The 24,566-nt window shown below is 41.7% G+C and overlaps 1 protein-coding gene across 3 annotated transcripts; it reads left to right on the forward strand.

The window, feature by feature from the left end:
• Positions 1–280: 280 nt before the first annotated feature.
• Positions 281–23,281, forward strand: grk5l (G protein-coupled receptor kinase 5 like). 3 transcript variants are annotated; one of them, XM_076104689.1, is made up of 16 exons: positions 281–742; positions 13,691–13,786; positions 13,891–14,003; positions 17,429–17,506; positions 17,862–17,959; positions 18,140–18,232; positions 18,874–18,937; positions 19,061–19,201; positions 19,311–19,501; positions 19,671–19,708; positions 19,852–19,941; positions 20,035–20,243; positions 20,325–20,462; positions 20,686–20,823; positions 20,945–21,076; positions 21,187–23,281. In XM_076104689.1, exons 1-16 carry the CDS (start codon positions 691–693, stop codon positions 21,268–21,270), a joined length of 1,755 nt encoding a protein of 584 aa, XP_075960804.1. In that variant the 5' UTR covers positions 281–690; the 3' UTR covers positions 21,271–23,281. The 3 variants fall into 3 exon arrangements, with proteins under 3 accessions (XP_075960804.1, XP_075960806.1, XP_075960805.1); XM_076104691.1 differs by lacking the exons at positions 281–742; positions 13,691–13,786; positions 13,891–14,003 and adding an exon at positions 16,516–16,827 and having other exon boundaries at positions 18,115–18,232; XM_076104690.1 differs by lacking the exons at positions 281–742; positions 13,691–13,786; positions 13,891–14,003 and adding an exon at positions 16,516–16,827.
• The last annotated feature ends 1,285 nt before the right edge of the window (positions 23,282–24,566 follow it).

The raw sequence follows: 24,566 nt of genomic DNA on the forward strand, positions 1-24,566 counted from the left end.
ATAATGTGTGACGAAGAACTTCTGCACATGAGGTGTGGCTGGTTAGACCTCTATAGGTTGGTGCTTTCCCCCCCTTTTTGCAGCCTTCAACTTCTTGTTCTGGCTATAATGCAACACGGGGCACTACCAGGAAAAAAATACTGATATATGCTCTTATTGTGCTGACAATTTTGCTTCACTTCTGGTGGAGTTGTTTCTCTCGCTGGTTTGACGCAGCTGCCACAGAGAAGCCCAACCCATTTTGATCACGCAGCAACAGGGGAGGGGGGGCGCGCGCTTGATGTCATTTCTGAAGCGCTCAACCAACCGCTGCTGTTGTAATGTAAAGCTAGCAGTGTCCTGGTGAAGCGCTGTTAAGGACCCGGTTCGCATACATTGGTGCCTCCGACTTGAATATTCTCTGCATCGGAGAGATTCCGCAGCCAAATTACGCATGGAATGGTTTTGGGGGAATTGGAGTAGAAATGCAACGCCGCACTTCCAGCCCACAACAAGAACCATGCCCAGCATACATTGCAAGCAAATCTATGACATCCTGTTTTATCCATTATTACTTTGATATGAGTGAAATTTGCTTGGATACTGACGAGGAGTGAAGAAAATACACACTGCATACAAGCTGAAGGACGTTGTTTTCGCTGCAGAAGCTTGTGAACCGAAAAATCTCTGCATTTAGGATTTCTTTTTTTGATGGAGCTGGAGAACATAGTAGCCAACACTGTACTGCTAAAAGCAAGAGAGGGTAAGTTGGCACATAAAAGAGCTGCAATTAGTAAGTAGACCTGACTGTGTGACAGTTTGCGCTTAATATGCAGAACAAGGTGGGAATTATCGTAATGACGGCAGTAGGTACCCTGTCTGCGGACTGTAGGGCTCAGTACAGCAGCAGGTAAATCCTACAGATGCCACAGAAAAAGCGTCTTACGCAATAAGACACATCTCATTTAAAATAATTCGTCTGGTGATCAATTCTAACCTTAAATCAATCTCATGTATCATTATTTATCCTCACTGATTTTGACAGATTCTATGCGTTTTCCCACATAGGCAAGGGGTGGGGGGGGGGGGTCTGCATCCCACATCCGCTTTCTCTTTCTGCAAATGAATGCGCTTTTTCGCAACGTTATACATGCTGAGGCACAGAGTGCAGCAGGGAATAACTCTTTGCACAGAGAGAATAAATGCGTGTCGGGAGGCTGGGATTTGAACGGTGATCTGATGATGTGTCTGGTGTTGAAATCGATGTATGGGGCCTGCACTGAGAGAGTCTGGTTATCAGAAACAGTCCAATGTCTGAGAAGGCCAGATAGTCTGGAATATAAAGGTATATAGTGTTATTACTAGCTGTTTTCCCCAGGGGTCTTCTGGGGGTCCCTAAACCTGTTTTGGGAACAAGTGGGTTAAAGAAAAAATCCACCAGCATTATACTTCCTTAAGCAAGTATAAATATATGTGTCATACTTATGTCTTTTCAGAATATTTTATGACATTTTTTACTAGAAATTCTTCTAAATAGGCCTAACTCAGTGTTGTGGCACACACATTTACAAGTGCACCCACAAGTTTGGTTTCAGGCAGCATGTGGTTCCATGTGGCAACAGTATCTGTGCTGTTGCGAGGTGACGCAGGAGAAGCCTGTGCACCTCTGGCAGCTCCTTCTATTTATCCCACATGATGACATACTTGGGAGAAAAAGGGGGCTGGTCTGCAAAGAGGGCAGAGAGAGAGTCATGGGAATTAACAGAGTGATGAAGTGAAACAGGAAGCCGCCATGCTGTCAAAACCCTTAACAAAGGATGCGTTCACCTGCGGGTCGATCTGGACATTTTGTTTTCTGGGGGCGGAGCACGACTGGGCTTGTGAATTCAGCTTCTTGAATTAATAAGAGCAGTTAATGACCCATGACAGATCTTGCTTGTCCCAGCTGCTCCATCGGTGCTCATCCAGTCCGTGCCTTGACTGTGTGGGGGAGAGAAAGGGCCTTTTACAAATTCACATTAAGGGCTGAGAAGGTTCTTTGAGTTAAAGCTGAAGCACGACTTTCTCTGCAGCTTGATTACTGGCCCTACAAATGCAGATCAACAGTTGAGTTCAAATGTGTTGCACTGCACACATTAAAACGTGTCACAGGTTGTTGTGAGTGTCCTTTAACTGTGTGACTCATTGGAGGTTTTATCTTACAGGGCCCAGTGCCAAAGAGATCCCGATGTGCTGCTGCTAACTCTCGTGCTACACAGAGGCTCACTTTAGGTTCACATTCTAGCAACAGTGAGGGGATGTGAATGGAGCGAAGAAAGAGTGTTTATTCCTGTTTGTATATGCGAGTGCGTGTTAAGCCGGAGCTGAAGCGAGAGGCTTGCATCCTCTTTCCAAATGCTCCCAAGGCCGAATTTCCACTGCGATCTTTGCCGTGTTTCATGCCAGCGTCCTCACACCTTCCATACCAGTAAAACAGTGTGAGTTGCAGGGAAGCCTAGAAATAAAAGAGTGATTTGATATCCCCAGGCCAGGAGCTGCAAAACAGGCCCTGTGCCAACTTCCATCATTCTTTGGCTCTTCTGTGTCGGACAGATCTGACGGTACAGATCTGGATTTTGCCTTGTGGACACCTCTCATTGATTAGAGAACTTAGAGATGGGAGATTAAAACCAGCTGGTACTCGTTTAAAACTTTAAGATCAAAGAGGATTTACAACCAATATGCTATTTCACGTTAATCCCAGAGTGGAAAATATAACTCATATGGATTTCCATAGAAAAAAAAGCAGCTCTCATCATATTGAACCATCTCGTTAAGTGACCGCTCTCTTACATAAAGCCAAATGGTATTATACACTATCAGTTAGATGCAGCCCATAAGCTATTTAATCAAATTGATTGTTACATAACAAACTGAGTGGGCTACTGCCATCCGAGCTCCATCTTCCTGTGGAGCTGCTCTCCGGTCTCTGCGGAAGATACTTTATGGATGATGAGTGAGTATGCAGTGAAATGAAACACCCCGATCTGCTGCCCGGTCATCTGAGTATCATCTGACGGCTGCAATACTGTTACCAAATCTTAAAAAGCTCTGCTGTCTGCATGATCTTTGTCAACTGAGGAAACTGGGGGATCCAGCAGATCAAAAAGGAAGTTCTGTGACGTTATTCATGGCTCTCTGTTTCAGTCAGCTCTGTTGGAAAATGCCTTTTCAATGAGAGCTGCCGGTTCAACACTAGGGTATATGCTGTAGATTTATGTGTGTGTTAGCAGATGAGAGTTGTGGGGGTGAATTCCTTTGTTTAAATGTAACCTGAATCCAGCTGCCTTTACAAGAGCAACATCAGTGCAGTAGAGCCTGGACTTAAAATGTGCGTGTCTGCCTCCCCATTCACAACTCTTGCTGGCAGCAGTCACAGAATCCAAGCCAGGCGAACAAACGTCATCGGCTGTCGAAGTGAATGAGAGTAAGGGGGGGAAAACTGCATTGCTGCATGCAGATGCCTTTCTTGAATTGCTGTAGCAGAGCCGGGTTATTTAGTTTGGGCTACTAGACTGAATTCCACTCCGATGCCTGCTGGCTTTTGCTTTCGGGGCTGTCGTGTTTTTGGAGGTTGTGGTTGCGAGATTAAAAATCACCTCTGTCACATTTGGTGTGTAGTTCAGTACAGGGAAATGCTTCGTACAGTGCAGCCAGTATGTTAAGGATATCTCTGTGGTAAAATCACTTTAGTAGTGAAGGATTAGTTTATTTCCAGGTACTAAAGACATTATGATGATGATGATGGCAAAATGGCAGCTCTTCTCTCCATTTGTTTGACTTTTTTCCCCTTACTCATCATTTTCTTAAACAGATTTAGATAATGTCATCAGACCAAGAACCAGACTAGTTGGTTTTGAAAGACTTTGTTATGACTGTGACCCTTTACAGTGATATATTTATTTGTTTTTGGAGTCTCTTTAATAAATGAAGGACCTTGCTTGAAAGCTTATGTATGCTGTGGATGAAACTCACAGTAGAATTTTAGAGGTGCAAAAATGAGTCAATCAATTATTTGATCAAAAGTGAATGAATCTGCATCTGCATGGATAATTGTTTAATCGTTTCCATAGTTTTTCATGCAAAATGCCCAAAATGTGTTGGTTGCAGCTTCACGGTGAGGCAATCAGCTGATTTTCTGTTTTATATGATTGTAAACTGAATATATTATTTCAGTTTTGGACTTCAGTTTTGGAAAAACGAGACAACCGAAGATGTCACCTTGGACTCTGAGAAACTGGGATGGATGTTGTTTTGCTGTTTTTTGACATCTGATAGACTCAGCAATTAATTGAGAAAATAATCAGCACACTATAGGAGTAATTTATCGATAGATCTGTAAAACTGAGTTTCTCCACAAAGAATCACACAAAAGCATCACTTCAAATGTTGTGTTTACTAGATATGTGCTCACAAGTTTCTTGGAAATAAGTCATTCAGCATAAAAAAAAGTATTAATTGTCAAAAGAAATTTTAGCCGACTAGGACCAAACCGATCAATTAGTCGACTTATAATGAAAGTAAAGGTTATTTGCAGCTTTAGTATGATTACATGTCTCAAAAATAGTAATTTAATAGGCCTGTTGCTTATCAAGAAGATCAAACGTAATAGGTAATACCTTGCAATTATCTGACATCGTTCCAGAATTAAGTGTTTTTTAATGAATGTTGGACTAATTTCAGTGCTGAAGTGTAAATGGGGTAATCCATAGAGAAAAGCTGTACGTGATTTGTACCTACATATAGTGCTATCCAATCATTTGGGATCTCCCAAAGTGCAATGGGACTGTAAAGAGTCCCAGATTCAGTTTTCAAAGAGTCCTGGTGTAATCTGTTGTGTTTGAAAACAATGTTATCATGATTTTTCTTTTCTTCTTTATTTTGTGTGGCCCCATTGCACTCTCAAGAGGATGTTTAGATTAGCCGGGGGTTGTCAACTGATCAGTAACTACAAGTAGCTACGAAAGATACAAGATAACATGAGATAAAAGGCATGAGGTATTTGTCTCTACAAGCGATTTGGGTCACAGTGCACAGTGTCTTTGAGCTCCTGCTGCAGGCGGGTGGGGGGTGGGGGAGTTGGGGTGGTGTTGCTCCATCATGCAATGCCACAGCAAGTCGAAGCAACTGGGGGAGCTGCTGTTGTTGGTACTGACAGAATTCTAGTGAAATAAGCCTGCTTGAATCTGCAGCCATGACTGTCACACACACAACACAGGTATGATCCTTCACCTGTCAGCTAATGGTAATGCCAGTATGAATAATATCCTGTAGACTCTCACATACTTCTCTCCCACTTCCACACAAACAAAAACACTTGCCTGGAGTGCTCCTCCCTCAGGATCTTCCTGAAAGGACGGAGCCATGATATAATGGCGTCAACTTTCCTTTGGTAGAGAGCCTTAATGGAGGGGAGAGTGAGAGTGAGAGTAATACACGAGCGGGAAACCAGGTTGTCGTTTCCTCACTTGGTTCTTCTGACGGGAAAGAAGCAAGGCATCGGAAAAGAAAACCTGTAAGAAATGTAGTTACAAATAGCTGCAGGGCTGCTCGTGACTCTCTTATTTATCAGCTCTCTTAGAGGTGATTCATGTTTGATTATAAAAGCGATAGTTTTTTTTATTTTTATGTTTTCACTTCCCGGCATGCATGCTTCAGGAGCACTTAGACATTAAATATTAGACCCAACAGAATGTACTGGCGGTCGGGGTTAGCCTACTGCTAACTGGTAATATTGAGTTAGTGACATCAAAAAATACTAGCGGCGTCGGTTTCTTTGGTCCGGACTGAAATATTCTAATTTAGAATATTTGAAGTCCAAGTCTACTGACACCAGCATGTTGACATTTTGTATTTTATGTTGGATGGATTGCTTTGAAATTTGGTTCGGAGTTATGGATTTATGTTTCCCACAGGATGAACTGCAATCATTTTTGTGGTTCCTTGAATTTCCATCTAGCACCATCAGCTCAGCATTTTAATTTGTCCAACACTTTGTTTTATGACCAACGGCTTGCAAAACGAGTGCCATTCCCATCAACCTCAGCTGTACTTTGGGCTGATTATCAAATGGTAGCATGAGCATTTTAACTGCGTAACTACAGCATGTTAGCAAGCTGACATCCAGATTTATTCAAAGCACTACTGTGACAAAGTACAGCCTCACATAGTTGCTATAGCATAACCGTATACTCTTAGTCTTGTTTCAATGTTTTTCAGTATTATAAATCCATCTTGGCTGCACCTCCTTCCCAACTTCAGGACATACGTAAACACAGGCTTCCATATTATTTGGAATTCTAGTTTCAGATGTTAAACCCAATTGTTTTTGGACCAATTTGGATTTTGTGTCTTATTCATGCAGGTTACGGTATAAAGTCATTATTTCTTGCTCAGATATTTTCAACACAGTTTCAGTTGAAATTGAAAGAAACCTTTCTGCATCATTTTTTTTGTGTGAGTTCTTCAGTATTAAAGCACAAGGGCTTTTTCTTGGCTTCCCATTTTCTACCAGTTGTTACATGGAGAAATAAACAAAAAAGTAGCAGATATACCCATTTCTCCATCATCAACGCACCACAAGGCTCGCCGTGTTTTGAGTAGGAGTGTGACTCATTTTTTCTTGAGTGGAAAAATTCTGCTCTCTGGCTCTTACTATCTCTATTGTTATTGCTGCCTCTACCCACACATACAGTATACATAACTCCGCTGGATGCAACAAGTTCACGCCTGTTCTCCGGGGGTTGTCGAGTGGAATTCTGGGAAATATAGGAGATCATTATTTAAAGTGGAAGTAGACAAGGTGGGCTGAGGGAAAGTGGATGTAGAAAAAATTAGAATTTTATCAGCTGGACTACTTAAGTACTCCAGGAATGCACCGAGCAGCCAAACTGATGATATACTTTTTCACCACGTTAGGCATACAGGTGATTACTCATGCAGCATTTTATCGTGTCTTGATGCATGCGCAGCCTTGAAACCTGCTTCCTGTGCTCTGCATTGCTGCCACATCTCTTTAATGGAACATCCAATAAATATTTGATGTGCATTAATCGTGGGATAATCAATAATGTAGCTTATGAAGCTTTTTCCCTCATGTCTCCTGTATGAGGAGCTAAATGCTAGACTATGCACTTTTTCAACATATCCCTAGCAAGTCGTGTACTCGTACACAATATGGTTGGACATTTTGAAATTACATGAGGCTACATATTTGAAGATAATAAAAAGAGAGGACTTTCTGTCATCAAATATTGTAAAAAACTAATAAATCCCAGACAACCACTGCTTTTTCTAGAGGCTTGCTGTGATGATAGTGAAAAAAAGACAAACAAAATTGCCCCATGAGTAAGTCCAAAATGCCCCAGAAAACCAGGTAAATGAGGTAAAAGCTGAAACAGCTGCTTTCTCTCAGCAGTTCAGCTCAGTCAAGGCCACAACACACACTCAAGTCCCTTTTTTGTTCTTTTGAGGGATGTTGCCATAACAGGGACAAAAGAACATGGACTGTCAACACGGGAGCAAGACGTGGAACAAACATCTTCATAAAGAGAGTGTGTGTGTTAATGTGTTTGAGGACAAAAAGGAAATGGAGAACAGCGAGAGAGGACAGCTCGAGAAGAGCAATGTAATCACTTTAACCCTATTTCCGAGATGGGTTTTTGTGCGCGTACAAACGCACATGTTCACTGCAATCTATCCACATACAGTACAGTGCACAGTGTGTTCCATCACTTTGATAAGTTGGACCTCTTGTTTTCATTGGAAGCACTGTGCTCGATGTTTGCTCACTTGTGATGTAACTGCAGAGTTTCACTCCGAACGAGAGGAAATAAAATCATCCCTCTTAGAGATTTTGGATAACTTTGCCGTAATGTTTTCGCCTTATCAAAACATTTATAGAGGTGAACAAACACTGTCAGAGCGTAGGAGCACCCCATTATGGCTAGCCTCATGTGGACTATGCTCTGTCCTCCTGGATCTTTATGGATGAGCAAACAGCATGTATTACCCAGCGTGCCCTGGGCTGTGTGTGGTGCTTTGATCGGACAGCCTGGTGGGTTATATCATTTCAGTCTATTGAATGTCCCCCCCCCCCCCCTTCACATTCCATATTTAACAGGAAACTTGTGGCACATGACTCTATCCCAGACAGGATATGTACCCTGCCTTCTGCTGCCTTTGTGAGATTTCTGCCCTTGCATGCGAGTTTTGACACTGGTTACCTTCCCGCACATGCTTGTTCACATATGAACACGCTTCACAATCGGACACAGTTACTCTAGCGGCAACTGTCACAGCTCACAAGCTCTGAGGTCATGGACCGGTTTGGCCACCTCGGTTTGTATTAACACTGCTCCTGTCCTTGGCCTGGTTGCTATTTATAGCAGTAATATTTACAAGGACATAAAGACAGGGATATAGTCACAGTTGTGTATTTTTTCTTAAAGCTTTGTGTAAATGTAGCTGTGAACATCATGTCACATACTGAATTTATGTCTAAATCAATCTTAAAAACATGTAGCTTTCCTGCTATTTACAGCTACATTGTTAGGTCAAGTTAGATTCAAATGTTATTGCCAACACAGCACAAATGGCACATCGGGATACAGCTGTGCGCCTGCACAGATACTGCTGATAAAATCGGTCTTTATTGTCTATGACTAATTTTGAGTTTATGAGCCTTCATTAAGTGATTTAACGTGACCCCCGCTGCAGCCAAAAGAATAGTCGAGTGTTGCCAGGTAAAAGGTGTACGTCACAGATGTTTGTTTTGAGAGTGCTAGCAGATGTTACAGCCGGGATTATGCTGTTATTATTGCGATAATGAGGAATATGTGGACAGAGAGGCTCGTTCAGGGGGATAATAAGGCGGCTGAACAGAGAGGGACCGGCATGACATCATGGCGAGCAGGGCAACAAAGAGGTTCTTCCTGCTATAGTCCTCCCCTCCTGCTCAGGTCTGGGCAGCGTTTCCCTCAGCTTCCTGTGACACACAGACCACACACACAAACACACACTTGTTAAACTAAACCTGAGAGCTAACCCTAAATTGTTTAACAACAGGTTTTTCACATTTAGAGATCAAGGTACTAAATAATAAGGCCTCATAATGTACTATAGGGTTGAATCAATGAAAAACCTGAACTTGTACAGGTTTTTACAATTGATTTATTGTCGTGATGTTGGCTGGAATGCATTAGCTTGTACAGATGTATATTAGAGTTTAGTTGATTATCTTCCATCTTTATTTATCTCTACATCCCTGCTCATATTGTATACATAGTAACCTGCAAACACGGGACTTGCTGCACAACCCACAAAAAGCACAATCTGGAAGGGTGTGATTTTATTTCAAGCAACTCCATCTCTGTCTTTTTTTGCAAGAGATGGACATCTAAAACAGTGGCATCTAGATGTTTCTTGACACCGTATGTTGTTAAGAATTGCTCTTCCGAGCTCTGAGAAGCAGGAACAAAATGTTTAACAGCGAGTGCCAATGCAAACTTCTCTTAAATTGCTTGATAGTCTGCTTATTGTGTATTTACTATTAATGTTTTGCATGCACAATATCACGCGCGCCCTTACCTGCAACTCTAATACAAATAATGTCCGTGTATTGAACAGTTGAACGTTGTGGGAGAGAAAGAAAAGGGAGACTTTGAGAGAACAAAGGCGTTTGTATTATCGTCTGGTACTGGTTGGCTTCACTGTGTTGGTACCTTGCTGACCACCACGGTGTGACTCAACTGCGAGGCCGACATTTAACAGATCAGACAAAGGAGGTGAGAATAAACGATGATCAGAAAGAGATAATCAGTTGTTTGTGATGCATGCGTAGAGTCACAGAAATCTACCAAAATCTCCCTTTCTGAAGAGTGTAGGTGTAGAGAACAGCACATATTCACTGTGCTCCTGCCAGCACACTCTGTTGCAGATGTTGTTGTTACATACATGCCAGATGCACAGCGTGAGCTTCAGGATGTGGTTTCGGCTGGTTGTCCACAGCAGATCTGACTGCATGTCTGGAGTAACGGTGTAAGTGGAGGTGTTTGAAACCAAAGAGACCGTGTGTGTGTGTGTGTGTGTGTGTGAGAAAAAGAGAGAGAGAGAGAGAGAGAGATACACACCGGTTGATGTCCTAGTTTATTTTGTGTTTCAACACTTTATGAATATAACCTCACAGTTAAGCAGGGAAGTTTTTTAGGATGGATGGGGGCCTGTAGAGCTGCCCGATAGTGTTAAATTGACCACGAGGACATTACTAGAGAGAGGTCACAGAGGAAACAATGTGAGCACACACAAACACAGATGTTTGGGATGCCGGTAACCCCCTGGTGTCGCGCCAGACGGATGTCGTTCCCTCTCTGACCTTATTTTTGCTTCACTTGACATGCCTTCATGATGTCAGAACTGTTAAGCAGAAACATAAATAAAAGGCGACCACACTGCCCTCATGGAACAAATTAGACTGACAAGTTCCTGTGTGCAGGGTACCAACGGCCCAGTGCATACTTCTACTCATGTGTAAGTGACACACGATGAAAGAGTGAGAACTGTCTAATAGAGAAAGAAAGAAATGAGGGAGCAAGTACAAAGGGTTTATGGACGACATTTAGGAGCATATTCATACTTTTAATAGCCCAGTTTTGTTAAACATGAACCCACAGTTAGTGATAACTAACACTTACAGATGAAGCTTTATTTTTCCTGCAGCTTCATACCCTGGTTTTAAAATCACTGTGCTTTCTTTTATGTTGATATTCACAATCCTTTTTGTAAACTTGACCCCCCCCCCCCGACTTAGTTTGTTAAATCTTGCCAAAATATCTCCCTTTTAGTAGGCAGATATACAGCAGATATACAGCAGCTGACGGCCACCAACAATGCAACACAGTATTTGAACTCATGTGAACCGATCACAGTTGTACATCAGAGATGTCAAAAGACAGGAAATTGCTTGTTACATCCAGATGGATGAGTCTCTTATGTGGAAATGAATAATTTATGCACGATATTTGCATGTTTGTGGGAGCGGTTGGTTGTGTTTGCGTACAGACGTTCAGGTCTTTGCATCAAACAAGCCTCTGCTGTTCCTCATGTTCCTTCCTGGAGTAAAATAGTTTGTTGCAGCTCGACAAATTTTGCATGCTGACAGGGTAGCTGGTAAGAGATTGGATGTTTTTATCTCCACTAAAACTTTCCCACACCCTAACTCACTTTTTTCACAAAAGGTAAAGAATGACATTCAAGGTTTTATTTGCCTTTATGAATATGCTATATTTGGCTCCTTAATTAAACATCTTCACTAAGAGTGCAGAAAACAAATATGTTCCTGCAACATCAACGTTTTTTACTCTAGCTTTGCTTTTTTCAATGAACTACCGGATAATTCCATCACCCCTATGTGTGACCATCAGAATATTAATAATAATTGTTTCAGTGTTCAAAAGGCCAAAGGGGAAGGGAACCTGATCTACAACGATGTGCTGTTTATATGCCCATAAAGCTGTAAACTTGCGACCTTGTCGAACCTTAAAACAAAGGGGGTCGATAGGCCTGAAGCGGCAAATGAGGTCAGCCATTGGCTGCCAGCGATGATGTAGAAGTTATGGTGACAGAAAATCCTCAACAGAGTCTGGAAAACAAAAAGATGGATTACAGGAAACAGAAAAAGAGCTGAATGTTCGAGGAAGGGGAAGATGAGGAGGAGAACAAAATGGAAAATATATATGGAGAGTAGTGAGAAGGAAAGAAAACCGGACACTGAAAGAAAAACAAGGATTATTTGTGGTTGTCTCAGCATTGTATAGAAGTTGAATGCCTGGGTGGAGCGCAGATGTTTGGTACAATTATTTGACATAGCGTTGACCCTTCAGAGGAAATCTCTGCCATTTGGTGGACACTTTTATCCACAAATGCCTTACAGTAGCATTCATTTTTAGCATGGTGGCCCCCATGGGATATGACCCTCTCCGCTGACTCTCCTGTTATGCTTTTCGGCAGACAATGTGTTAAAATAGATTAACACATTGGACCACGCAGCAACACAGCAGAGTGCGCTGATGTTTAGCCGCGGAGCATTGCTTTACATATTAACTGTTTTCAGAGAAGAACTGGTGCTTAGTAAATAAGGAAGTGTGCCTGTTTTTAGCTCGTTTGGTCTACACAGTAATGGTGATGAGGAGCAGGTGCTGGGAGTTAATGATTCTCTTAGGGGATATTTTGACTTGAGCTATTAATAAATTCAAGCTTCGTGTTTGTCCGTGGTGATATGGCTGCACTCTGTGTGTCAGCTGTGGTGACGCAGGGTCCTTTATCTAAAAACATACCCTACCTGAAGTTATTATAAGGGTTCCTACAAGCTTCAAAACCCCCTTTTTTTGTGGATTTTGTGGATCAAAAGTGTGAGGAATGATTTAAAAGTGTGTTTGTCTGCTCTAACATAAGCTGCAATCGTTGACCAAAACCTGTGTTGAATCTTTCCTGATATTTTGTGGGAATTCAACTTTTTCTTCAGTGGAAATAGAAAGAAGTAAACTGACATTCAGGTTCATGAGACTGTTGTGGCACAGTCATTATATTTGAAATGGTTACTATCCACCTGTTGGCCACAAGAAATACTTGCAAAAGATGCAGATTTTGAGTCTTTAATCTTCACATTGTTGAGTTTAATTTAAATGCCTTGAGTTTTTGTCCAAGTGAGTGTATCATATAATATTGGAAAGGCAACGCAGATTATTTGAGATTAATTTAAAACAGCAGAGGAGGGAGAGATGAGGCAGTAATGCAGAAGAACTGATGAGAAAACCTGTGAAAGCTTTCCCTCAGAGGCTCCAGCATGACGCCTCTTGCATTCCTGGGTTATTACCTAAAGATGTCCGCTTGTCACATGCTTCTCCTGCTCTCATACTCTCAATGTTGCCTCTCACATCAGGCCAGCCGCTCGCAGCCAATTTCCACTGCAGAGAGTGGTTAAAGGAAATCCCTGTCAGTTCATTAGAGCAGTCTTTGCATATTAAGAAAAAAATAAAACTGAGACAAACATGACGTAAGGCACAGCAAGCTGGAATGGATGGAAAACAGTGGAATAAGTTCTCACAGTTGTGTTTAAACAGTATCAAAGAGGAAAAGGCAGAGGTGATTATACCATGGTTTGGATGGGAAATGTTGAGAGGTCAAATGTGAGAGGCAAGATGAATTGGATTAATGGATGACTGCATGGAAAGCTTCCCTTTAGGAGGTGGACGTAAGGGACTTTTGTACACGTTGCTGCAGGAAGCTGATGCATGATTATTCAGAGCCGTGGAATCCAGTCTGGCAAATTCCCGGGTTCTGATGGGAACTGAGCTGGTCAGAATAGGCTTTCTGTCTGTGTGGACATAAACACACACACACACACACACTGTTCCACAAAAAAACTGAGTCAGGAAGAAAGTCAGCAGAGCGTAAGGAGTGATTTACGGAGGAAGTGAGACATAATCTATGAATTATATATACACACAGAGAGACTATGATTTCATTCAGGGGAGAGCCCCCTCCCACCCTTCTCCTACTCTCTTTAGCCGTTCGGCCTTCGTTTGCTCCTCGCTGATGAAAATAAACTTTGACAACTTTATTAAGTTCTTTCAGTATAATTTTTTCATCTCTGCTTTTCTCTCTGTCGCCACAGGTGGAGGAGGAAAGCGGAAGGGTAGGAGCAAAAAATGGAAGGAGATCCTTCGCTTCCCCCATATAAGCCAGTGCACTGAGCAGGGAAACGACATTGGTAGGTGTTTGTGTGCTCACCTTCATCGGAAGAGAGTGTGTGTGCCTATTGATGTTTCAAAAGGCAGAGTTTCAAAGTGTGTGTACTTTTTGTTTTTCCTGCAGAAAGGGACTATGTCAGCATCTGTGAGAAACAGCCTATCGGACGGCTACTGTTTCGTCTTTACTGTGAGACCAGACCTAAACTGCAACGATGCATCCAACTACTGGACGCATTGGTACACCCACCCACACACACACACACATACACACACACACACACTCACTTTGAGTGGGTGTTTTTTCACCAGAAGTTTGCCATTACGAATCCTGGAATATCCCCAGGAAAATATGGGAAGTGAATAATCAACTCTCTTTTTCCTTTTAATAATTACCATCAAAGTGTCTGTATTCATAGCATTTAACCACGAATAGACCGTTCACTAACTCTAGCTTTAACTAGGAACAGCAGGCCTCTGAAACTTTGGATTTCTGCAGTTAAGGAACGCGTAAGGGTTCTAATAACAGATATGTTACTTGGTATCCTTTCCCAAACCAAAAAACACAAGAGCAAAAGTGTAAGGAAGGGATAAACAGGAATGGTCAAGCAGTGGGAAAAGCAGCACTCTTTCCTGGATTACTGCAAGTGTGGAAAACAGCCCCATCCACTTTTTCAGTGCAATCACTTTCATTACAGTTTAGCCTGAAAGTACCTTGATGCTAGGTCATGCAGCAAGAGGAGACAATTAAACTGAGTAGTGATTATTCAACCAGCCGGAATCCCCCTCCCCCGGGTTGTTGTCCCCCCCCCCCCACCATTCTCTCTCTCTGCGTCTAGACGAATAGCTCCCACATGACACATTTAACCCTTTATCTATGCCCAGAATATCTTTGCGGGCATGAAAGACAGAAAGGACAGCATTGTTTCCCACACCACCCCTTCCAAACCCCCCCCCCCCCCTTCAACCACACAGCCCTAAAAATGACCATCACCCTCTGCGAGGGGGAAACCACTTACAGGCACTCATCCGAAACACATGCTGGTGTTAATTCTGCAATCCATGAGGCCAAACTCAGTGTTGAGCTTTATACTCACCACTCTCCAGACTAGCTATAAACCAGGCCCGAGGGTGATTACAACCAGGCAGGTGCTATTTGAAGTGATTCATGTGATTAACATGTGATTCCTCTTCAGCTATGAGGTTTACTAGAAACTGTTTTATTATGTAATTTGGACATCGTGCATTTACAGATCTATAAAACAGTATATTAGTTTTTCATCAGTCAGATGTACAGAAACATTTATGTGTGTGTGTCTGTGTGTGTGTGCAGTGCAGTAACCGCTTTGTCGTTGGCAGTAAGCTACTATGAAATATTACGGGGAACTTTGCCTCATTTGCAAAGTTACGAGCTGTTTACAATATCCCTGCAAGTTTTGTAGATATTCTCAAAGTCCAGACTATGTCAGGAAGCATATGCTTAACTCCGAGTCCCCGGAGGCAATAAATATATTAGAACCAGTTACTCGCAGGGCAGTCTCCCTTTTCTATCAGATCCTACACAACAGAGCTCTGCTGAACACATCAGGACTTAAGCAGGCGGAGGCGGACGAGCTGCATGCAGCACTAAAGAATAAGGTCTTGGACGTTTGTTTGAAGAGTATACATAACTGTCACACAGTCTCCATCATTCCAGCGAAAAGTTAATCAACTTTTCACTGATGTTTCACCTGTTTGTAATCAAAGTCTATGATCAGTAATTTAACACATTCTGTCTGGTCATGCAGTAAACTTCACATATTTTGGGCCATCTTTGAAACTGCAAGCTCCTTAGCTTTTGCCAATAAGAATGAAATGGCTGTTTTGTTTGGAATGGTGAGTACACAAAAACGTTAGTCTTGCTAGTGTAGAAAAGGGACCCTGCAGCCACAAATGATTTGCGGTTGTTTTTTATGTAATTATGACTGTGGTTATTGTTATTACCTAGGATGTCCGGTGTCCTTTTGTGTTGTTTTTTCTTGTTTGTTTGTATTCCAGCTGTGCTCACAAAAAATGATAAAAAACAGAGCAGGAGTGTGTAAGCCATGAGAAAGCATGAACACGAGTGTTTAGGTGGAAGTGGGATTGTGTGTGGGATTGTGTGTGGGAGGGGGGGGGGGGGGGTGTAACAGAGGAAGGAATGCGCTTGGGGGTTCCAGTGGTTTCTCTTACATCATGAGAAAGTGTATGTGCATTTTATGTGTGCGTATGTTGGATCCCCTCTGCTTCCAAAAGGCTAAAGGGGCGTCTTCTTTTCCATTTGGCTGACCCCCCGCTGGCAAAGGGTGGGAGTCAGATAGCTCATTTACTCTGTATGCGTGTGTGTACGTGTGTGAGTGTGTTATTTCTCTGGAGCCTCTGATAACAAAGCCTCAGTTAATCAACATTTGGCAGCAATCACAGTTCAACCCCGTCCCCCCGTCCCCCCCGTCTCTCTCTATGTCTCTCATAGTCCTATACGTTTGCTACATTTGTATATATGCAGTATGTATTTATTTCTGGTCTTCTTTTGGCTTTGTTCCGAAGTGTCAGTGACGCTGTGGCTTTTTAAAGCCTGTTTTTCCTAAAGCTCCAAGCTTATGTGTATATGTACTGAATATATACAAGTGTGTGTGTGTGTGTGTGTGTGTGTGTGTGTGTGTGTGTGTGTGTGTGTGTGTGTGTGTGTTTTGTAGTGGAAAGCTGGTGATGCTGGTGTGACACACTGTGACACTCCAGGACCTCAAGGAATCCCGCCGTGTTTACTGTGTGGTTGCCAAGCGACACAGGACCATGTTGGGAAAAAAAGCCCCAGATAGAACGAGGCCAGCGTGCAGCACAGGCGACATGTTGCTTCCCCCCTTTTTTGAGAAGTTAAAAGTGCTGGCTACGAAATGCGTCAGAGCGCCTCTGCGAGAGAGTCCAATATGTCCAGCGTGGAACATCCAAAACTGTTTGTGTCAACAGCTTCATATGTTGAACACGAAGCCAAGAGCGGCATATGTTTATGTGAGAGTGACAGCGACACAGAGATACAGAGTGAGAGGTGTGTGTCCTCGTCACCACTAAACAGCAGCTACTCTATCTGACAAGTTACACAACCAATTCAGCTAAATTGTTTTCGTCAAAGGTTTTCTTTTTCGTCACTTTTATGTATATAGCACAAATAGGTACCCCTTTCTGTTAAGTCACCCTTTATAATGTTGTAACTAATGCTTACATGATGTTGATATTCTTTATAGATTAGTTATTAACCATTATTAAAAATAATTTGGTTGCCAAGTTGTGAAAAAGTCCTTTTGCTGATGTTTCACTTGATCACAAATAAAGGTGAATGGGGATAGTTCATCAATTTTTCAGTTACAAACGTTATTTAAGTCATTAATGTACAAGTTACAAGTTAAATTGGTTTCTAATTAGAAACAAGTCTGTAGTTAGAAATGTTAGGTAATTGTTAATAAATCCATTTTGGATGCACAACTACATCTTCTGTAAGACACGTGGGTCTTGACGCTCACAAGATGAATACGCATACATGGCCAATAAAGCTGATTCTGATTCTGATCAATTCAGTGCTTTCATGTAATCTGTTGATATTTATAACGCTGTAGAATAATGTTTACGATATGATTTATTTTATTATTTAGGAAGACTATGAGGTGACACCTGATGAAAAGAGAAAATGCAGAGGGGACCAGATCATCAAGACTTTTCTCTCAAAACAAGTAAGTTTCTTTATCTGATACATTTTTCGATCTTTTTTTCTTTCACATTTTGTAGTAAAAGTGAATTTAGTAGCATTTTACAGTGCTGTTTAAACAGACAATAATGTTGAATAAAAACACTCACAAGGGTGCTTACAAAGGGCGTAGTAGTCAACTTACACATTAAATGTACAAAATAAACGAATGTACTGTTTGCACAGCGCGCATGTGCATAATGTGCTGATACTCTACGAAAAGTTAAGTGTGTTTCTCCTTAGTCTGATGTAGTGTGTGTGTAATAATAAGTAATGTATTTGTGTATGTGTGCACCTATGTCACTGTGTGTGTGTGTGTGTGTGTGCATGTGTTGATGTAGTCACCTCAGCGGGTAGACATAGCAGAGGTTTTTGCAGAACAGTGCAGAGAGAACCTCGAGCTCAGCCCATGTAGGGAGATCTTCAGCAACTGCCTCAAGTGAGTCGCCACTCTGTTGTTATTCCCTCTCACCTGTTTGTTGGACTCTCACCTGTTCTCTCGCTGCCTTTTTTTTTTTTACCTCATGAAAAGAATGTTTGTAACAAACAGCACAAATATTGCTGACTGATTTATAGCATGCATTGTATTCTCAGTTGTATCTGTTTTGTGTGGGACCAGGACCGTCCATGACTACCTGAGTGCAGCTCCATTCTTGGACTACCAGAACAGCATGCACTTTGACCGATTCCTGCAGTGGAAGATGCTGGAGTGGTACGTAAATGATCTAATATAAGTCGTTTACATAGGAGAGGTAAATTAGTTTTTAAAAATTATTATTATACAACTGAATATACAATCAGTGGCCGCTTAATTGGGTTCACCCGTACCATCTAATGCAGTTCAATACAACAGCGCTGCCACATATTTTAGCTTTACAAAATGTTTAATGTTTTTGTTGGAATTGTCGGATGTATGTAAATTGAATTAAAACGTTTATTGCTGAAGTTTACTTTGTTGCATTGCAACTTTGATTCAAACACATGAAATAACTCTTGTCAGATGTGATTTCCCACGACATCATATCAGTTTGAAGAACAAAGCAAATGGCAGGTGAAGAAACTTGACTTGGATAAAGTCACGCTTCCCTTCAAAGTCTCTTTAGAGGAGTATGATGACTCTTGGCAGGAAAATATTTGATGCAGATATCAAAGGCAGTTAGAAGTAAACAACAGGCTTTTAGAGCAGCCTTGATTGTATCCGTGTCTGGAAAGTGAAATTGCGCACAAGAGGCCCCACCCTCTGCACAGGAAACAGACTCAGGATGGTATTGAGTTCCGTTGATAACATCTCTGTCCTAATCGATACTATATGAGCATCTATTAATGGATTTTGCTGTGTCTGTGTTCTGTCAGGCAACCAATCACTAAAGACACATTCAGACAGTACAGAGTGCTGGGGAAGGGGGGATTCGGAGAGGTAAGAAACGATGATGATGATGATGATTGTAATAATAAATATGGATGATGATGCTTAAAGTATTGTGATTTTGAATGACAGCAATGTGAGAGATACGTAGCATTTTGTTTTTTTTCGCCTCAGGTGTGTGCCTGCCAGGTTAGAGCTACGGGGAAGATGTATGCCTGCAAGAAGCTGGAAAAGAAGAGGATAAAGAAGAGGAAAGGGGAGTCCATGGCTCTCAACGAGAAGCAGATTTTAGAGAAAGTCAACAGTAGATTTGTTGTGAGTAGAAAATGTAAAAGAAGGGTTTGAAGGTTATCTGCATGCCTGTTGCTTTGTCTAAGCACTTTGCATACCACTTAACACGTACAAGAAAACACTTTTCTTCTAGGTGAGCTTAGCGTACGCATACGAGACCAAAGACGCTCTGTGTCTGGTGCTGACCATCATGAACGGCGGAGACCTGAAGTTTCACACCTACAACATGGGCACGCCGGGCTTCGAGAAAGACAGGGTCCAGTTTTACGCCGCACAAATCTGCTGTGGACTGGATCATTTGCACAAGGAATTCATCGTCTATAGGTAGCACTCTATATGTTACACGGTCTTAAATGCATTCTGAAATGTAGTTCAGCTCAATTTTTTTATTTTTATTAATTTAAAACTTTCCTGCATCAAGTTTTTAAATGCTATAGATTATAACATGTGAATTAATACTTTTGTCCTTTAACAAATGCTGTGTTATTTGCAGGGATTTGAAACCGGAGAATATCCTATTAGATGACAATGGTGAGTTTCAGTTTATATTACTGGTTACTGCATAGCACAGCATTTTTTGCTGTGCTAGACAATTTCAAACCACATGCAGGCTTTATAATCCACTGAACTTTGAATAAATGAAATGCACCATGCTCACCACTGTTATGCTGCAGGACACATTCGTATTTCTGACCTGGGGCTGGCCATCAAAGTGCCTGAGGGAGAACTCATCAGAGGCAGGGTGGGGACTGTGGGCTACATGGGTAAGAAATACTGTAATCAACATTTCCGTGAGTACATTTACCTGAGTAATTACCAACTTTAAACCATAACAACCTATTTCCCCTCCTCTGCAGCTCCGGAGGTGATAAACAATGAAAAGTACGGCATGAGTCCTGATTGGTGGGGGCTGGGCTGTCTTGTTTACGAGATGACCGCCGGGCGATCGCCCTTCCGCGCCCGTAAAGAACGAGTGAAACGGGAGGAGGTGGAGAGGAGGGTGCAGGAAGAGGAGGAGGAGTATAACGACAAGTTTACAGAGGACACAAAGGCCATCTGTAGAATGGTAAGCGTTGACGGAAAAAATGTTTGTATGGAGAGACGGATGAATTAATTTAATTATTCATCTTTGCTTCTGCTCACTCAGCTGCTGACCAAAGACCCTAAGCAGAGGCTGGGGTGTCTGGCGGACGTAGCGGCGGGTGTGAAGGCCCACTCGTTCTTCAAAAAGATCAACTTCAAGAGGCTGGAGGCAGGAATAGTGGAGCCCCCCTTTGTGCCTGATGTGAGTATAATACAGTACATACTGCATGTTTAAATAGATCTCTCTGCCCACAAAACATATTCTGAAACTCTACTTTTTCTGTATTTTGTTAGGACCTTAAATGGTCCGAAGTGGCCACAAAAGCAAGTAAAATTCCATGATTGTAAATTATCTTTTTAGATAAACTTGTCTTCTGTTTTTCCTCTTAACCCTCGTCTTTTCCGTGGTCATTGCCCTTTCCCAGCCTCGGGCAGTGTACTGTAAGGATGTTTTGGACATAGAGCAGTTCTCCACAGTCAAGGGAGTAAATTTGGACCAAACTGACAATGACTTCTACTCCAAATTTACTACAGGCAGTGTTTCCATCCCATGGCAGAATGAGGTAAGTGTGTTAATATGATTTCTTTAAATGCTCGGTGCAGTTTGTGTAAGTGCTGGAAGACCTCACTTAACAAAGTTCAACACATATTCTCTTTCCTGTCCGTTTCTCTCCTCTTATTCAGATGATTGAAACTGAGTGTTTCAGAGATTTGAATGTGTTTGGGCCTCAAGGGATGAGACCTCCAGATCTGGACTGGAATCAGCCACCAGAGCCGCCCAGACGCAGCCTGCTGGACAGGATCTTCAGGAGGCATGTAAGTGAACACACACACACACACACACACACACACACACACACACACACACGCATTGATAAATACTTACAAACTAGCTGACACAAATCTATCTTTCTCTTTCTACGCAGCACCCGGAGGTGTCCATTTCCCACAGTCGTGTGCAGTCTTCCAGCGTAAACTCTGTGGACTCCATGTCCAACTCTGCCCCCTAGTGGCACAGTGACAGTGTGGGAGCCCCACACACACAAAGGGAAGGAGCTCTGAGGGGCTTCCCCGCTGCTGATTGGTCCACAGCCGGGGCCTGAGCAGCAGCCGGAGACAAGCCTAAATGTTCAGGCCATGGGGGGTGGGGGGTGGGGGGTGACCAGGCCCGGAGAACCCAGGCATTTGTAGTGGGATGGTCAATGTTGCAAAGACGTTTGGAAATATTCGGACAAACATTACTTACCCTCAGGATTGTTGGACTATAGAACAGAGCCACTGACGTTGATGACAACAAAAAAGGATAGAAAACAAGCTAATATTCAGGGGATCCACTGTATAATAGAGACCACCACAGGGAATAGACGATGGGGTCTTGGTGAATTTTTTGTTTTTCTAGAAAAGGAATTTATTTTTCACTCATTTCCAGTCCTTTACTTTCTGGCCTGTACCTTGTATCTCTCCATCTATCTACACCCCTCTGTGCTTCACGTCTATACAACTCTTACTGTAATTTATTTCTTTCTCTGCATTTCCACCTCCCATACTGTACCTCAAATATCACTCCTAAACATTCAGAACACATCACCTCAACAACCTCAACACATAAAGTACATTGCCTTGCGTACGCTCAGGCCAAAGATTACAGTTTAGTTTTGTGATACTGTTGTCATGTTGATTTATTGTTTTTTCAAGGTTTTCAGACGTCATTTAGAACCACAGGAGGATTAGAACATGTGATCCGTTTTATACACTTTCTCTAAATATGAGCCTACAGACTTATCATATCGCTTAATACATGCAGTACATACATACACAATCAGATAGACATACAAAGACAGAATTGTGAGAATCGTGTTGTGTTTTCATTGCATGGACAAGTGTAAGTATGGACAGATCCTTTTCGCTTCTGCATACCTCATTCCACTGATGTTACCATCGTACACCGTACGACACGCAGACGTCTCCATCGGTTCAGTGTCACTTTATATTTGACATTATGTGGAAACAAATGAATATGCTGTACAGAAACAGAAATCTTGACTCTTTTTTTTTTTTTTTTTTTGCTCAATTTTTCTGCACAGTCCCCCATGGAGTGGAGAGGAACACATGCACTCAGCCTGACAAGTTGCACAATTAAAGCTGCCATGCTCTTTCTTCTCCAAATGAACTTGTTTTTACCTCTGATCATTAGGGCACATTATTATACTGATATTGTAAAACACCGCTTGTTTACTGCGTCTGAATCGAAAGTGTTCTTGCTCTCTCATATGAGTTTTTTTCCATTTAAGACATATAGCTGCATCGCCATTGTTGTCACATGTACAGGTTTTTATATTTGGCTCCTTTACACTTAACATGCTCTTAAAAAAAGCCTCACAAATGTATAAGGCCTATCTTTTGTTTGTGCCCAACCGTAATCTAACAATCAGGGTATAAACGACTACGTAAAAGGTTTATCTCATCAGAATTTTATTTTAATCGGTCCAGTTCATCCATGTCAGAGCAGAGGAAGACGCCAGAGGATCCCGCAGACACCACACAAAGAAGTGGCCTTCTCGCAGCAGCACAACCAATTGAAAGAGAGGAAGAGCTCACTCTCTTCTGCTTGTTTTAAGAATGTGATATTTTCCTTTTATGACGTAGTGAGAGCTGGTCCATGCAGTCATTTTAATCGTCCTTGCAGATCTCAAGCAAGCAGCCTGTTTTTTTTTTCTTCTCTTTTCTGCATACTTGATATGGAAAAAAAGAGACTCTGAATTAGACTGAAGTGCCTCCTTGTTAGCATGATCTCCCAGACAATGCCCACACAGACATCAGGACTTTGTTTATTCTCTGACTGTCATGTTTGTTTTGCTGGGGAACGCGTCAACACAAATACACACAGACATACACAATTTTGGAGGGATTGAGAGGAGAGGGTCGATGAGGGATTCTTAATGTGATGCTGAGTGCATGTGAAAGCCAAACCCACTGTGTCCTTCAAGTCCCAATAAACTCTGTGCTATAGTTTGAGTACTCCACAGTTTGACGGTCTCTTTATTTCCCTGTCTCCTTTGTCCATGTGGCTGCAGAACATTTCCTTGTTCATATTAAAATACAGCTAAATGATGAAGATACTATTTTCTTACTCACCATTTTCTTAGAGTTCTTCATACATGGAACAGCAGACAGCAAAGCTCTTATCTTCATGGTGACACAATACTGCAGTGTTGTGTGCTATACTACAGTTAACGGTATTATTATTTGCAATACTTTAAGAACATCATTATAGGAATACAATATATTGCCACACACTCGTACAGCACAGATCTATGATAAAGTTATTGTGCAGGTGAATCATAAGGTGAGTGTTTTAAAAAGTACTTCAGATGCCTGCTTAGAGTCCATACCTCACTTTATCTGAAGGATAGTTAATTGTTTCAAGTTTCTAGTAAAACAATTAAGAAATATATATATATATATATAAAGCTGATATGAGGGTTGTGCAGTTTGAGTTTGACAAATCAAGAGGATAATATCCAAAATGACAGTGTTTTATCACTAAATTGAAAAAATACAAAGAGGATACTTAAAACACTATGACTAATACAGCAATGAAAAACAGTTCCATTGTACTTATGGGCATGTCTTGTTTTAAGACAGACCTTTCCTCTATGAAGACCTATTGTCTCCTGGCACATTTATAAACTGAACTATATTTATCTATTGTGCAAGAAGATTAAATTGACATTAATTCATGCCATATGGATGTAAAAAAAGAAATCAACATGATAAAGTTACAAATATGAAACATGACCCTTTGCCAGTCCATCATACTGCAAATGAAAGCCTGACTTTCACTACTGGGGAAAAAAAATGCAATGCATGCAAGTAAAACAAATTGTTCCAATGTCATTATCAAATCCAAGAAGCCTCTTAACTCACATCATCATTCATTAACGTTTTTTTGTCTGCACATCAAAAAAGCTAAAGTGCTTACAGAAAGGCACTTACACTTTTAAAATACTTTTTAACTTTTTAACCTTCTGCAGGTTCTTAAACCCTCACCAGTGTGAGATCCACATTAGAAAAATGCAGTTTGCCCCATGCAGGACTGAGGCTCATTAAAGCATAAGGCTGCTCTTGTCAAACAGGGAACCATTAGCAACAAGGATATGATCCACTTTAGCTCCTAATTCTCTGTCTCCGAAAAAAAGAGCTCTACTGTACAAGAGACATGGGCGTGTGGTCTGTCCACGGTGGCTGAGTAATGGGTCAGATAGTTCGAGGCCTGTGTGTTCCCATATTAAATGAGAGAACTCAC

This window comes from Anarhichas minor, unplaced genomic scaffold, assembly GCF_050575085.1.
Source record: "Anarhichas minor isolate MPS153535 unplaced genomic scaffold, ASM5057508v1 ptg000030l, whole genome shotgun sequence".
Taxonomy (NCBI): Eukaryota; Metazoa; Chordata; class Actinopteri; order Perciformes; family Anarhichadidae; genus Anarhichas; species Anarhichas minor.

What these genes read in the sequence shown, in the direction of transcription:
- grk5l (XM_076104689.1), top strand. Translation starts at nt 691, where the DNA reads ATGGAGCTGGAGAACATAGTAGCCAACACTGTACTGCTAAAAGCAAGA. An exon ending in TGAGCAGGGAAACGACATTG is followed by an intron (nt 13,787 to 13,890) that starts GTAGGTGTTTGT and finishes TTTTTCCTGCAG; the next exon opens with AAAGGGACTATGTCAGCATC. An exon ending in CAAAGGCCATCTGTAGAATG is followed by an intron (nt 20,244 to 20,324) that starts GTAAGCGTTGAC and finishes CTGCTCACTCAG; the next exon opens with CTGCTGACCAAAGACCCTAA.